The 16,060-nt window shown below is 44.6% G+C and overlaps 1 protein-coding gene across 1 annotated transcript; it reads left to right on the top strand.

Moving 5' to 3' along the window:
• The first annotated feature begins 4,506 nt into the window (after positions 1-4,506).
• Positions 4,507-15,302, top strand: LOC142661817 (myo-inositol 2-dehydrogenase-like). The gene is made up of 10 exons (XM_075839413.1): positions 4,507-4,583; positions 5,329-5,565; positions 6,412-6,993; positions 8,105-8,175; positions 8,429-8,537; positions 8,958-9,088; positions 9,691-9,798; positions 10,240-10,358; positions 11,159-11,315; positions 12,645-15,302. Exons 2-10 carry the CDS (start codon positions 5,462-5,464, stop codon positions 12,791-12,793), a joined length of 1,530 nt encoding a protein of 509 aa, XP_075695528.1. The 5' UTR covers positions 4,507-4,583; positions 5,329-5,461; the 3' UTR covers positions 12,794-15,302.
• Positions 15,303-16,060: the final 758 nt, after the last annotated feature.

Below are 16,060 nucleotides of genomic sequence, written 5' to 3'. Positions count from 1 at the left end.
TCAGAATTCTCGTATGAACGACCGGATGTGGTGCTACAATATGATTATAAATGCAAAAAAGCCAAGGTCTGAACATGTAGGACCCCTAGATAATGGTAATGGGGAGTTGATCACAGGGGATCAAGAGAAGGCAGAGTTACTAAATGGGTTCTTTAGCTCTGTATATACAACAGAAGAAAGAGCAGCTGATGTAGCCGGTGCCAGTGCTGTTAATATATCAGTTGATATACTGAATTGGATGAATGTAGAGATGGTCCAAGCTAAATTAAATAAAATAAATGTGCACAAGGCTCCGGGACCAGATGGGTTACACCCTAGAATTCTTAAAGAGCTTAGTTCAGTTATTTCTGTCCCCCTTTTCATAATATTCAGAGAATCTCTAGTGACTGGTATAGTGCCAAGGGACTGGCGCAGGGCAAATGTGGTGCCTATTTTCAAAAAGGGCTCTAGGTCTTCCCCGGGTAATTATAGACCAGTAAGCTTAACATCCATCGTGGGGAAAATGTTTGAGCGGCTATTGAGGGACTATATACAGGATTATGTGACAATAAATAACATTATAAGTGACAGCCAGCACGGTTTTACTAAGGACAGAAGTTGTCAAACTAACCTAATCTGTTTTTATGAAGAGGTGAGCAGAAGTCTAGACAGAGGGGCCGCTGTGGATTTAGTGTTTTTGGACTTTGCAAAGGCATTTGACACTGTCCCCCATAGACGCCTAATGGGTAAATTAAGGACTATAGGTTTAGAAAATATAGTTTGTAATTGGATTGAGAATTGGCTCAAGGACCGTATCCAGAGGGTTGTGGTCAATGATTCCTTCTCTGAATGGTCCCCGGTTATAAGTGGTGTACCCCAGGGTTCAGTGCTGGGACCACTATTATTCAACTTATTTATTAATGATATAGAGGAAGGGATTAATAGCACTATTTCTATTTTTGCAGATGACACCAAGCTATGTAATATAGTTCAGACTATGGAAGATGTTCATGAATTACAGGCAGATTTAAACAAACTAAGTGTTTGGGCGTCCACTTGGCAAATGAAGTTTAATGTAGATAAATGTAAAGTTATGCATCTTGGTACCAACAACCTGCATGCATCATATGTCCTAGGGGGCGCTACACTGGCGGATTCACTTGTTGAGAAGGATCTGGGTGTACTTGTAAATCATAAACTCAATAACAGCATGCAGTGTCAATCAGCTGCTTCAAAGGCCAGCAGGATATTGTCGTGTATTAAAAGAGGCATGGACTCGCGGGACAGGGATGTAATAATGCCACTTTACAAAGCATTAGTGAGGCCTCATCTAGAATATGCAGTTCAGTTCTGGGCTCCAGTTCATAGAAAGGATGCCCTGGAGTTGGAAAAAATACAAAGAAGAGCAACGAAGCTAATAAGGGGCATGGAGAATTTAAGTTATGAGGAAAGATTGAAAGAATTAAACCTATTTAGCCTTGAAAAAAGAAGACTAAGGGGGGACATGATTAACTTATATAAATATATTAATGGCACATACAAAAAATATGGTGAAATCCTGTTCCTTGTAAAACCCCCTCAAAAAACAAGGGGGCACTCCCTCCGTCTGGAGAAAAAAAGGTTCAAGCTGCAGAGGCGACAAGGCTTCTTTACAGTGAGAACTGTGAATTTATGGAATAGCCTACCGCAGGAGCTGGTCACAGCAGGGACAGTAGATGGCTTTAAAAAAGGGTTAGATAATTTCCTAGAACAAAAAAATATTAGCTCCTATGTGTAGAAATTTTTCCTTCCCTTTTCCCTTCCCTTGGTTGAACTTGATGGACATGTGTCTTTTTTCAGCCGTACTAACTATGTAACTATGTAACTATGTAACTATGTTATAGGGTATGTTCACACGAGGTCATTACGTCCGTAATCATGATTACAGTATGGGACAGTTGTCCTGCAGCGAGGCAGGGACTCCTAGCGTCGTACATAACTATGATGCTAGGAGCCCGGCTCCCTGCACTCTGTTCGGTCCGGGACTTGCGGCCGAAATACGTCCGTCAATTACGGACGTAATGACCTCGTGTGAACATACCCTCAGAATTGATCTACACGCTTTGCAGGTACCACAACTATATGTGCATATTTGCTTCTCCTATATATACACGCCATTATTTAGAATTACAGCCGCTTGGTGATTCCCATATAGTTATATGACAGTAAGTGTCGTTTAACCCCTTCCCGTCGTAAAGAACTTTCAGATTTGAATTTTAGTTTTTTTCCTCCCCGCCTTCCAAAAGCCAGAACTTTTGTTTTTTTCCGTCGCACTGAAAGCTTGATTTTTGCGGGACGAGTTGTAGTTTTTGTAGCACCATTTATTGTGCCATATAATGTACTAGGAAACGGGGAAAAAATTATTTGTGGGGTAGAAAATGAAAAAAACAGCGACTCCTCCATTGTTTTTTTGCGCATAGTTTTTATGGAATTCCCCGTGCAATTAAAACAACATGTTAACTTCATTCTGTGGGTCAATACGATTACGGAAATACCAAATCTATAGAGTTTTTCCTATATTTTACTACTTTTACAAGTAAAAACCTAAGTGTAAAAAATAAAATTAATTTTGTGTCGCCAAATTCCGAGAGCCGTAACTTTTTTTTATTTTTCCGTCGATTAAGTGATATGAGGGCTTATTTTTTGCGGGATAAGCTGTAGTTTTTAATAATACCATTTTGGGGTACATGCGACGTTTTGATCACTTTTTATTTAATTTTTTGTAGGAGATGAGGTGACCAAAAAATAGAGATTCTGGCGTTTACAATTTTTTTTTTTTATGGCGTTCACCGTGCCGGTTAAATAATGATATATTGTAATAGTTCAGACTTTTACGGACGCGGCTATACCAATTATGTTTATTTATTTATTTATTTATTACTATGCTCTAGGGGGGAAATGGGAAAAGGGGGGTTTTCTGAACTTTTAATTTTAAATTTATTTTTTTTACATGAAAAAAAAAACAACTTTATTTTACTCATTTTTACTTTTTTTATTAGTCCCCCTAGGGGACTTCAACCAGCGATCGTTACATCGCTTGCACGATATACTGCAAGACTAATGTATTGCAGTATATTGTGATTCTGACAGGCAACTATTAAGCCCTGCCGGAGACAGCGCTTAATAAGAGCACAAAGATGGCGGACCTGGGGGCCTTCGTTAGACCCCCAGGCAGCCATAGCAACCATCAATTGCGTTGCGGGGGGCGCGATGAGCTATTAGAGGGGGTCGCCCCCTCTTTCTAACGATTTAAATGCTGCGGTCGGTATTGACCGCATCATTTAACGAGTTAAACGAGCGATGCCGCTCGTTACTCTGAAGTGTCGGCTGTAACATACAGCCGACACCGGCATTGTATAAAGCGGGTTCACTCCGTGAGCCCGTTCCATACTTCCCCTACCCGACTTTGGCGTATGGATACGTCAAATGTCGGGAAGGGGTTAAAATGCCCAGGGAGGAGTGATTTGGATGAGCTCTTGAATGGGCGCGGCGTCTGATGACGTGGCACGCTCTGCTTGGATGTTTGAGGTAATCGTCCAGCCTCCCAAAGGGCAGGGCTAAAAGCTTAAATAGCCGGCGTTCTGTCGCATCGCTGCGGTCAGATACCAGAGCCTGCTGTGCGGAGAAAAGCTCCAGCAGACACAGAGCGGACAGACAATACTGTACGAGAAACCGATGTGCTAATCTGCCCCGTCTCACTATACATGATACACGTGCCTCTGAAGAAACTTTCTATATAAAATAAGGACGTGGAAACGCGTTAGGCGTACAATCGTTGTTCAGTGTGAATGCGCACGTATTATCAGTTGGACAATATTTATCAGGTGTGAATGCCACTACTACTATAGGTGTTACGCTGCTACTGAATTTAACTAGCTATTTGGAGTAGTTCCATAACAATTTAAACCAATCTATTGGCACCCTTATCTATTCCTACCTAGCAGGTTAGCCGGGTATCTATAGGAATTATAGGCTCGAATAGCGCATTTTAAAGATTTAATAAAAATAAAAATGTTTTTTAAGCGTTCTTGTCCAGGCGATGCCTTCTACTTTGAGTTACGTGAACGCATAAATTTCAAAAACTATACTTTATCTACTTCTGCACTATTTTGTCCAGCAAAAACAACTAAATCTATAACGGAAGCCTCTAACGGCGCCTCTGCCACAGATGTGAACAGCCCTGAACAGTAAATCTGGCCTAGATACCCATAGCAACCAATCAGAGCTCAGATTTAAATTCTTAACCTGCTCTGGCAAAATGAAAGCTGCGCTGTAATTGGTTGCTAGGAGAATCAAAGACTGTTTTACTTAGTGAGTTCTGATAAATCTGCCACCATCTGTACATATTGTACACACAGCGCTGTAATGCGGTCAGCCACCGCTAGATGTCGCTAGTCATTAACTACATTCTAATCACAGCACTGAACCGCCCGTCTCTGATACTCATTCACTTCCTGTTCATCTATCGCTCCATTTCCGGGTCAGCTGAGTGTTATATTTGGGAGCAGTAAACTCGACAAGAAGTGCCTGGGAGTCCTGAGCTGTGTGCGGGGAAGACATAAGAGGTTGCACCGGCCCGGTGATAGCAGTGTAGTCGGCATGTGGAGCCCCTATATATACAGTATATAATTGATATAGTTCATAGACAGCATTGGGATAAGGGAGGAGGGGGGCAGTATCTCTGTATCGTCAGGTATTGAATAGTGCTGCCCCCCTTCATACACCCACTAGAGGAATACATAGGGTTAAAGCTAATTTATCACCATGGTTACTTGTCTATTATAGGAGACTTGGGCAAGAACTAGAAATCCCCTCCCCCATACAGAGTATTATAAGCTCATTATAGCGGTCTCTGGACGTCTAATAATAATATCTGATACTAATTATTTATATTAAGGTTTAATAATTACAAATTGCTCCCGATATGAGAAGAGGGGAGACCTGCAAATCCCAAAAGGTGGGCCGATGTAGCTAGGGAGGGTTTTACGTTTTTAGAGAGAAGAACAATAAAAGTAAATACAATGTTATTTATGTAATTTAATAATAAATTGGAAGATAGGGGGCGACAGTGAGAAGACATAGAAATTTGGATTATGTCATATATGAGCTGTAAAGTCACGTGTTCTTCCGTGCATTAAACAATTTCAGTGATTGGATTAGTATAGACGCCGGTGTGTGAGAGGTACACGTACATATGTGAGGTATGAGAACGCAGCGTCCGGAGTATACGGACACCCCCCCCAACCCCCGCACCGACACCTGTTTTACTGAACTTTTCTAGACTTTGATTTTTCCCATTGTCATGGGAAGGAAAAAGAAGACGCTGCACGACTACGCGGCGGAGTTCAGCGACTTGGCTGTGAGGAGACGCGTCGTGGAACATGATGACACGGGAGAGACCTCTGTGGTAGAGACTCTGTACTGTATATCCTGCGAGCTGCCCATGCGGGTGAGACGGGATCGGATTTTGGAGCACTTGGCCTCAGGAAGGCATTACAGGAACGGGAGATTCATCAAACAGCCCTGGAACCGATCCCCGGTGCTCCTGTAAGTGACTGGCGGCTATCACCGTCCATAATATAATAGGGATACTGTATAACGGCATAAAATGCTGCTAATACTTTAGTTCTCTTGTATTGGGTCACTTCATGTATTTGCACAGATTTCTATTGGTATCTACTTGGAATCAGTCAGCACTGTGCTGACAGACACGCCCCCTTATTCAGGATACAGTTGGCTAATGTATCTATTTTTTGCCCCTTTATATTCTATAAGTCAGTGCGGACTCCGTGCATTGCGGGAGATGTAGTAGAGAGATTTGAGGTCAGGCAACCTGGGTGCTGTCAGAAAATTAGCAAAATTCTGATGCAGGTTTGGAAGTGACTGGAGTATTAGACACAGTGTAACTTAGCGCATGTTAAAGGGGTTGTCCGCTTTGGATTGTCCTTGTTTGTTAAAAGGGCCCCATAATGATGATCTGATCACAGACTGTCCCGCTGCTGGGACCACCAGTGATCAGATATAATCTGCAGAGGAACCTGGCAACAAACGTTTAATTTCCCTGCAGCGCCGCCACAGGGGAAATGAAGCATTACACAGTTCTCATTAAAATCTGTGGGCTGTCCATGTAATGCAGGACATGTGCAATTGCAAGGGGCATTTCTTGTAGCTTCTGGTTAAGAAGACAGTCCTGAATGGGGACCATAAGCAAAGCATTGTATGTAGATGTAACCAATCAAATGATGTTCATTCTTGGAGCGATGATGGCCGGATCTGTGTACTCGTCATGGAAACAGACATATGTATGTGTTGTCCTGGATCCTGCCATGTAAAGGAGATGGATGTGTGTATATAGTGTAGGCCTCAATGTATGTTGCTTTGCTTTTTTTATAGAACGACTGGTGCAGACCACAGTGAAGACCTCTCGCTGCCTCTGGACTCTTCTCTTCATCGTCCGCCCTCCTTTATACTGCAGGCCAACTCTATCACTAATACTATGAGCACCAGTAGCCCAGGGCCATCACCTCCACTCAACCGTTATCTTCAGACCTCTCTTTCTGGTCATCCATATATCAGTTCCACCACCAACATCATGTCTGGAAGAGAAGATCCAGCACCGTCAACCTCCTCCTCGCTGCCGTCATCATTCGGAATCATCCACATCCAGAATCCGTCCATTTCTTCTAAACAAACCAACCAAAGGCACGTCATCTCCGAAGCTTCCAACAGCATTGTCCCTGGAGGTCTTTACAGCAGAGATGGCTCTCGGGAGAGTAATATTGGGCTGGCTGTCATAGGGGTGAGCCACGGCAGCCATGCTTTGCTTCAATGCTTAGCAGAAGAAAACGGCTGCCGCCTGTACTACATTGTAGAAAATCAGCGTTTGGCGGTGGAGACGGCTTTTAGCGAAGGACTCTTAGCCAAGACGAAAGTGCTGCAGGAGCAGGATGTGGACATCGCCCTCAGTGACCAAAGGTAAGATAGAACCGCATGTGTTAAAGGAGTTGTTCCAGAATAGACAATCGTCACCTATCCACAGAATAAGTGATAATTGTGTATTCACTGGGGGCCCCATCGATCCTCACTGCACCCCCTACAGTGTAGAGGAGCTTGAATAGAGTGACGGTCAAGCATGCGCCCGCCGCTCCATACATTGTCTATGAGAATGCCGGAAACAGCTGAGCGCTGTACTCTGCTGTTTCCATCAGTCCCATAGACTGTAGTGCAGCACGCATGCTCGACTACCGCTCCATTTAATGTCCTCCTCACTGCAGTCTAGCAGTGAGGAGGAACGGGAGAGTTCGGGACGATTTAAAGACTGAGAGAGCGTTAGGCTGTTTCAGTCCCATAGGCATTGAATGGAGCAGCTCATCCTCTCCATTTAAGCCCCTCCTCACTGCAATCTTGTAGTGAGGAGGAATGGGGGGGGGGTTCAGGACCCCCCGTTCTAGAGATCTGTGGGATCTACAGCCATCAGACGTTTATTACCTGTCCTGTGAAAGTTCACAAATCTTAATCTTGGGACAACTCCTTTTAAAGGTATTGTGACTTTTACCACAACTCCAAATCCCCCAACCTGTCACCCCAAAATAAGATCTAATGAAAATGAAAGAAAAATGGCAGATAACTTATACAGATAAAGTAATTATATATATATATATACACACCAGTAAGGAAGAGCCGGGGAGTCCCAGAGAGTCCTGTACAGTGCACAGTATACATAAGATAGATCCGCCTTCACGTGGTGTCCAGAGGAGCAGCTTGTCCGGCGCAGGTACATCCCAGTCCAGTACAACAGGGAGGCCCTACCAGACAGTCAATCAGCCCATGCACATCAATAATATAGTCGTTTCTGATTGGTTTAACTTGCCCCTAAGTCATGCTGTAATTGGCTGTAGCCAATCACAGGCATATCACTAGTGCATGCTGATGGGCTAGGCGTTCCAGCCAATCGCGTGTGTCTGTAGCAGATGCACAATGCGGTGTCCAGTGTAACGTGTCAGCTGTTCCTCCGGGTATCCGCGTAGCTGCTGCTTATATCTTGTATGGTTTGTGCTTTGGATTAATCTTTGGACTTTATTTGCAGAGTGTCCGGGGTTGTGATTTGTTCTCCACCAGAAGTTGCTGCTGTCATGACCCTGGAGACATTAAAAGCTGGTAAGTGATTGGTGTCTAATCTACCGGTACTGAAAAAACAACTCCCAGCATGTCCTGAGAGCCGCAGGCCAAGTGTGAGGCCCGTCTGGTACATGTTGGGACTTTTTCCTGACATCATTGGACATATTTTATATTTGCAGGAAATTGTGATGTCGTTTGTCACTTTTTGGTAACCGATGCTTTTCTGCTGTAGAATCCAAATGCAAAAGGAGTTGACAAATATTTGCACAGATCTCTGTGTGTTTATTTCTAGGGAAGGCCGTGCTGTGTGAGAAGCTGCTGAGCACGAGCAGGCGCACCGTTGAAGCGTGCTTCGATGAGGCCGAGAAACACGGGAAGCCTCTGGTGTGCGGCTTCTACAAGTAAGTTATAGGAGGGGAGGTGGGCTTCACGTAGATGATGTGAGACGCCGTGGAGCAGTTACTGGACACATCCACCTAATCTTCACTATAAAACACTGTAACATTGATTACATATTGCTGGGGTGTGGCGGGTGAGGGGCCATCCGATTGGACCCCACTGATCGTGAGAACAATGAAGGCGCTGACCTGCAGCTGAACCTCACATGTATATTCACGAAGAAAGGGGAATTTAATTGCCTGTTTCTATCCTTTATTAAGTTTGTTGGATTAGTGGAAGCTCATTGTCCCTTTTGGACCGCAGTGGTCTGCAATCTATGGCTGTCCGCACGCCCTGACAGCCCAAGGTATGGTGGGAGTTGTAGTTACCCAACAGCCGGAGAGCGACAGGTTAGAGATCTATTTTATGTTGTGTCTACACAGGCGCTTTGATCCAGCCTTAAAATACCTATTTAAGAAGATTCAACAGAAAAATGCCCTGGGCCGAATACAGAAACTGTCTACAGTCAGCCGCACCTTCCCCTGCTCTTCTGTCGGCAAGATCAAGACGTCAGGTACAGTTAGCTGAGCAAACGGTCTAAGCAATCGTGTGAACGTAACGGAGAGTTAGGCTGGGTTCACACGAGCATGTTCGGTCCGTAAAGGACGGAACGTATTTCGGCCGCAAGTCCCGGACCGAACACAGTGCAGGGAGCCGGGCTCCTAGCACCATAGTTATGTACGACGCTAGGAGTCCCTGCCTCTCCGTGGAACTACTGTCCCGTACTGAAAACATGATTATAGTACAGGAGAGGCAGGGACTCCTAGCGTCGTACATAACTATGATGCTAGGAGCCCGGCTCCCTGCACTGTGTTCGGTCCGGGACTTGCGGCCGAAATACGTTCCGTCCTTTACGGACCGAACATGCTCGTGTGAATCCAGCCTTAGGGCTTATGTGTGCGGACCTGCCGCGCTGGGGTTGTGGATGCAAATCTGACCACAGAACTATCTCTATATAACAAAACTACAGTCTGTGTGTTGACTCGAGTGCACATTCACTGACATACGGGATTTGCGGGTATCATTTGACCTGACTTAGACTTTAGGAGGTCGACTCTCTCTCTTCATGTCACCAGCTATTTGAAGAAAACAATAACCTCTTTTATTTTTTACCAGGAGGTATTTTTTACAACTCTGCCTTACATGATATAGACATTGTCACCTGGTTACTGGGAGAAAACCTGCCGGACACGGTCTTCTCCCTCGGACATGCGTTCTGTTCAGGTAGGTCTTAGAACACCATGAACACCGTCTTCATGAACAGAAGTGCAGATCCCATATGTTTCTACCTACTGTCCCGGTATGAGGTTCAGGTGTCCTGGTTTTAGGGTGCATGATTGGCATTCACTATGCAGATACCTCCTCGCTGTATGTTGATAGGGGAAATAACTCATATCTGACTTAACAAAGTGGATTCTGCCTTAAAGTTGTTCACATACAAGATTTGATGCATAAATCTCTACAACTGAAAATCTGGGCCGTACGTCCGGTTTTTGCAGCGTCCGCATGATTTTTTTTTACCAACACCAATCACATACATGGACGTTTCTGCAGCAAATCGGCTGCTTGTGAACTTACCTACAGAGCCTCGTCGTAAAATCAGAAATAATACAGGAGAGGACTGATTGCTCATCATGTAATGTAAGAAATGCTTTTTGCCCCCAGACATGATTACCTTCAGGGACGCGGACACCGTCAACATCAGCATGAAGTTTTCCAGTGGAGCCGTCGTGAACTTGGACGTCAGTCAGCACTGCACCAAATCCTGCGATCAGAGATTAGAGGTGATTTTACCTAATGATTGTCACATGGAGTGTAGAGACAAAACCGCACAAGTAAAACACCTCTGCCATACACAGGACGGCTTTATCTTCTGTCCTAGCTGATTTATAGGGACTGGTATCCCTGTCCTCCAACTAACAAAGTGTTGGACTAATTACCTGTCATGGTCCTGCAGGATGAATGTACCCCTCGTGTCATGAATCGCTTCACACTCTTTATCCAAAAGAACATTACCCCCTAAAAACACACACAATATTATATATAAGTCCTTGATTGGTCTTCTCTTAAAAAAAATTATATTTCTCTCTTTTTTTTGTGATAATCAGAAGTCCCACAGGAATTGCCACCCAGCTTTCCCAGGCTCCTGGACAACAACTCCGCCTACGTAATAATGCGTTCTTTCACATCTGAATCTTTGCAAGAAGTAGGCAGAATTGCCATTCAGGAGTCTAAGAAAAGTTAGAGACAACTCCTGTGGAAATTGTATTTGCATTCATACTGGTTGTCACCCAGTCCCTATCATCTGTTTGGGGTTGGGTACAGCCCCTGTTCAGGATCCTCATCTCTTGGTCAGAGCGGTTACAAAGAACGTCTTTGGCTCTGGAGGACCCGTCCTGTCCTGCATTACACAGACTACACATTGATATGAATGGAGACGGTGTAATGCTTCATTTCTCCTGTGGTGGCGCCGCAGGGAAACTGAACACTTACTGCCAGGTTTCCTCACAGATTACAGCTGATCGCGGGGATCCCTGCAGGACGACACTTCATGATCCGTTTACTGTCACCTTCTTCCTTCTAGTTATATGGCTTGCAAGGATCATTACGTTTAGACAATCAGAATCCACTGTGCATTATAGAGAACGGTTCATCTCTCCCGACGCCCTCCCAGACACACAACGAAAGATACAGAGAGGCCTACAAAGAGCTCTTCCGCCATTTTATACGTACCATCAAAGGTCAGTGGTGATGCCTTTCTGCTGTGCTCTTGACTGTCCCTGATTCGGTTTCCAAAATTTAACGTGGTCATTGACTGAACCACTCTGAATATATATGGCTAGTACTGACATTATAGACTGATCCCCCATCTAATAGAGGGAATCTATTGTTCAGAGCTCTGTACTGTAACGAGCTGTGCATCTCTAGAAAAATCATAAAGGGAATCTTTATAAACACATTGCTTATCTTTTAGCAATTTACATCCTGTATTCTCCTCTAGAGCTGCATTCACTATTCTCCAGGATTCACAGTTGAAATCTCTCAGCATTTTATGTTGGTTTACTGTTTTAACTGACCTTGTAGTCTATAGACCGGGCACTGTACAGTAACCTGATGTAAAACTAACATAGATTATAGAATCACAGCTATGGTGTTAGTGGTGTCTGCTTACCATGCTTATCTACACTGACAACCAGCAGAATAGTGAGTGCAGCTCTGGAGTATAATACAGGATGTAACTCAGGATTAGTGCAGGATAAGTAATGTAATGTATGTACACAGTGACTCCACCAGCAGAATAGTGAGTGCAGCTCTGGAGTATAATACAGGATGTAACTCAGGATCAGTACAGGATAAGTAATGTAATGTATGTACACAGTGACTCCACCAGCAGAATAGTGACTGCAGCTCTGGAGTATAATACAGGATGTAACTCAGGATCAGTACAGGATAAGTAATGTAATGTATGTACACAGTGACTCCACCAGCAGAATAGTGAGTGCAGCTCTGGAGTATAATACAGGATGTAACCCTGGATCAGTACAAGATAAGTAATGTAATGTATGTACACAGTGACTCCACCAGCAGAATAGTGAGTGCAGCTCTGGAGTATAATACAGGCTGTAACTCAGGATCAGTACAGGATAAGTAATGTAATGTATGTACACAGTGACTTCACCAGCAGAATAGTGAGTGCAGCTCTGGAGTATAATACAGGATGTAACTCAGGATCAGTACAGGATAAGTAATGTAATGTATGTACACAGTGACTCCACCAGCAGAATAGTGAGTGCAGCTCTGGAGTATAATACAGGATATACCTCAGGATCAGTACAGGAGAAGTATTGTACGGTATATACAAAGTGACACATTTTTTATGTAGATTCATTCTATGTATAAACTTTAAAATGGTCTTCGCTGTGGACGTATGTTTTAAACCATGTCCTATATCTGTTATGTCTTGTGTGAACAGTGTTGTGGTTGTATTCGTAACAAATATCATGATGTTGTATATGATCCTCTGCACCCCAGCGGAGATTACAGAACTTGGTATCTTTTTTATTTTGCAGGAATATCACATCCAGTTATTACCAAAGAGCAGTATATCTGCGCACTCCAGGTGGCGGCAGCCGCTGAACAGTCCTGGCAGAGCGGCTCCGCCGTAGACTTGACGGATGAAGCCTTGGATGTGTCCATGATCAAGTCTGAAGTTCTATGAGAGAACGGCTCCGCTCCAGAGGGAAGATATTGGCTGAGAACTCATTGCGTTTACCCCCAGGTATTGGCGTTCTTCCTGCACGGTCTCTGGAATCACTAACTTGCACTCGACTCTCTGTATGGCCCTTTTCACAGATATCGTGTTCCAGGTTTATACAGAACAATGAGGTCCTGAATCCAGATGAAATATTTGCTGCTCTTATAAAAGGTGCATTATATGTGTTTATCCTGCACCTCGGGAATAAGACACAAATCGATACCTCACATCTAGGTCTGCAATAGGAAACATTGTGTGTAGGGCACGAGTGCTTCCCCTCAGGGTATGTCCACGCGCAGCGTAAATACTGCAGATTTTCCACAAATTATTTAATTGCGGACAATTGGCAGTATAATACAGTATCCATTTGAACAAATCTCATCCAAACGCTGTGCAAGAAAATAAGCCGAAAAAACGTTCATAAATTGACCTGCGGTGCGTTTTTTTTAACCTGCAGCATGTCAATTTATGCTGCGGAATCGCTGCTTTTCTATTGCGTGTTTTCCCCATTGAATTCAATGCGAAGGTAAAACCTGCAACAAAGAGCAGATGTTGCGATTTTTGCAGCGGCTAAGCTGCACTTCTGCCGCAAAAAATCCTACGTCCAGACCGGCTTCTCGGGATGACGTTGCATTCCATGTGACCGCTGCAGCTGTGATTGGCTGCAGCGGTCTCATGGAATGAAACATCCCAGGAGTCTGGGCCACAGGACATCAGAGGGATGTGTCGCCATGACGACGGGTAAGTATATTCACTGCTGTTTCTCCAGAGCGAACCTTCCGGCCTAAAAATTTGGTGCGGTTTTTCGTCCGGAAAATCCTTGCGGGGTCCAGGGTGGATACGCTGTGTATTTTTTTTTAAGCAGCATATACACCCTGTGTGAACATACCCTTAAAGTGACTGTCCATCCTTAAAATCGTTTTTTATTTAAATAGGTCCAAAATAGGGGTCGGTGACCCTAGCCCCGATATAGGTAGAGGTCCCAGAGCTGGAACCCACATCTGTCAGACATTTTTACCATATCCTATGTCTAAGTTGGAAATAACCCTTTACTGCAAATAGAAGTTCAGTGGTTACACTTTCTTATCTTTGCCTTTGATTAACCAGATTGGCCTCAGGTTGACTTAAGGGGATTTTAAACCGGGCAATTATCAGGCAAACTCTCGATCATCTGCGGATCGTAACGTTTTAAAATATTATCGTTGTCGGCAGCACATCCTGGTGTGTAAACAGAGAGAAGCGCTGCCAACGTGATAATAATGTATGGGGACGAGCGATCAGAGTAACAACCGCTCGTCCCCATCCATAGCTCCGTGTGACAGGAGCAAACGAGCGCCGATCAACAAGCTGTCTTGCCGCACCGACCAAAATCGACCGGTATAATAGGGCCTTAAAGGCTTATTCACACGAACGAGTGCAAACTCGGACGTTAAAAACTCCAATATTTTCACGGATCCCTCACAGACTTGAGGAAGAAAATAGGAGTATTTCTTCAATAGACCCTTCACATGGTCTGTTGAAACAACGGCCGCGTGAACGGCCCCATTGAAATACGTGCGTCCTGTTTTAATGGCCGTCACACGGACGTATATAATGTTCGTGTGAATAAGCCCTTAAGGACATTGTACCCGGGCCGATGATCGGTGAGCGAGCATTTGTATATATTTGCATTCACGATCATTGTCCTGTATAATGAACAAGGAAATGCGTTAATACGTTATTGCTCTTTTAGTGAGAGATCGTTCTGCCGCTATAGAGGAACGTTCAGACCTGTAGGAGATGGAGGACGGGTGCAGTGGGTGCAGCGGGTGCACGGACAAGGCATTTCCATGACGCCAAATTTATGTAAACGTTTTTGACATATTTGACAAGGTGACTCCTACTCCATTATTTACTTTTCTGTTGTAAAGGGAAATTCTAACCTCCATGGATCCCCGGCTGTGTGATGGGAGGGGAGAGACAACTTCTATAGTCACCGCTCTTGTGTTGGGATGTAGAAGTGACAACCTCTATGGGAGTTATTGCAGGGTGGGGGTTGGGAAGCAACAAGCCCTACTGATGCCAGTCCTGTGTTAGGAAGGGCAAGTGACAACCCCTACGGGGGTCACTGCTGTGTGGGAAGGGAAATGACAACTCTTAAGGGACCCACTCCGATATGTAAGAAGTACCAACATGTGAGGGGGGGGGGGGGGAGAACCCCTAAAGGTAATCCAAAATGGCACCTGGGACATTTCGTATTATTTATCCGTGACGACGGGTCCAGTTTAAACCACCGTGACCTCGTCCGCCTCCGGACTGACCCTGTCCACACATAAAAATATATCACTAAAACCGTGTTGTTATTTGCGCCTTGGCTTTTCCGTGGATCCCGGCGCAGGTGAGGACTGACCCGGGCCCGTACTGTAGCCTATATATGAGCTGTATATAATGTATACATTATTTATGAAATATAAAAGATTCTGCTGTCTCTTTATTAGTGTGCGGTGTTACTCCATTCACTACGGCAGCTCCACAATAGCCGCAGTCACCTCGCGTCCTCGGCGCTGCGCGTTGTCACCATGTTTATTCAAAACTCCATGACTATAAATGACTGGGCCATAAGTAATCTAGGAAATCGCTGTGTCTGAGGGTGAGATCAGTACCGGTAATGTGTGAACTATGTCCCTAGTCTAAGCTCCTTCTTGCCAGCGATATGACCTGTATATGGTGACGTAATACGGTATACAGTCTATATATACTGTAGTATGAAGTATTAATTATGGGCAGCAAAAATAATTTTTGCTAATATTCTTGATAAGACGCAGGGACTCTGTTTCTTCAGCGCAGAGCAGCGTTACTCTGTTCTGCCCTCTTACACATTCTGGAAAAAATTCAATTCATTTGCCTCTTGTCACCACTAGGGGGAGATCTATATTCAGGTCAATAGGATCCATATACATCTGTTTGCAGATGCCCCCTAGTGGCAGCAACAGGGTAACCGAGCACCACAGCCTAAGGCCTCATTTACACGAGCGTGTGCGTTTTGCGCGCGCAAAAAACGCTGCGTTTTGCGCGCGCAAAAGGCACTTGGCAGCTCCGTGTGTCATCCGTGTATGATGCGCGGCTGCGTGATTTTCGCGCAGCCGCCATCATAGAGATGAGACTAGTCGACGCCCGTCACTGTCCAAGGTGCTGAAAGAGCTAACTGATCGGCAGTAACTCTTTCAGCACCCTCGACAGTGAATGCCGAAC

The sequence above is a fragment of the Rhinoderma darwinii genome, chromosome 10, assembly GCF_050947455.1.
Source record: "Rhinoderma darwinii isolate aRhiDar2 chromosome 10, aRhiDar2.hap1, whole genome shotgun sequence".
Classification (NCBI taxonomy): Eukaryota; Metazoa; Chordata; class Amphibia; order Anura; family Rhinodermatidae; genus Rhinoderma; species Rhinoderma darwinii.
This window is presented reverse-complemented; position numbering and strand designations above follow the sequence as displayed.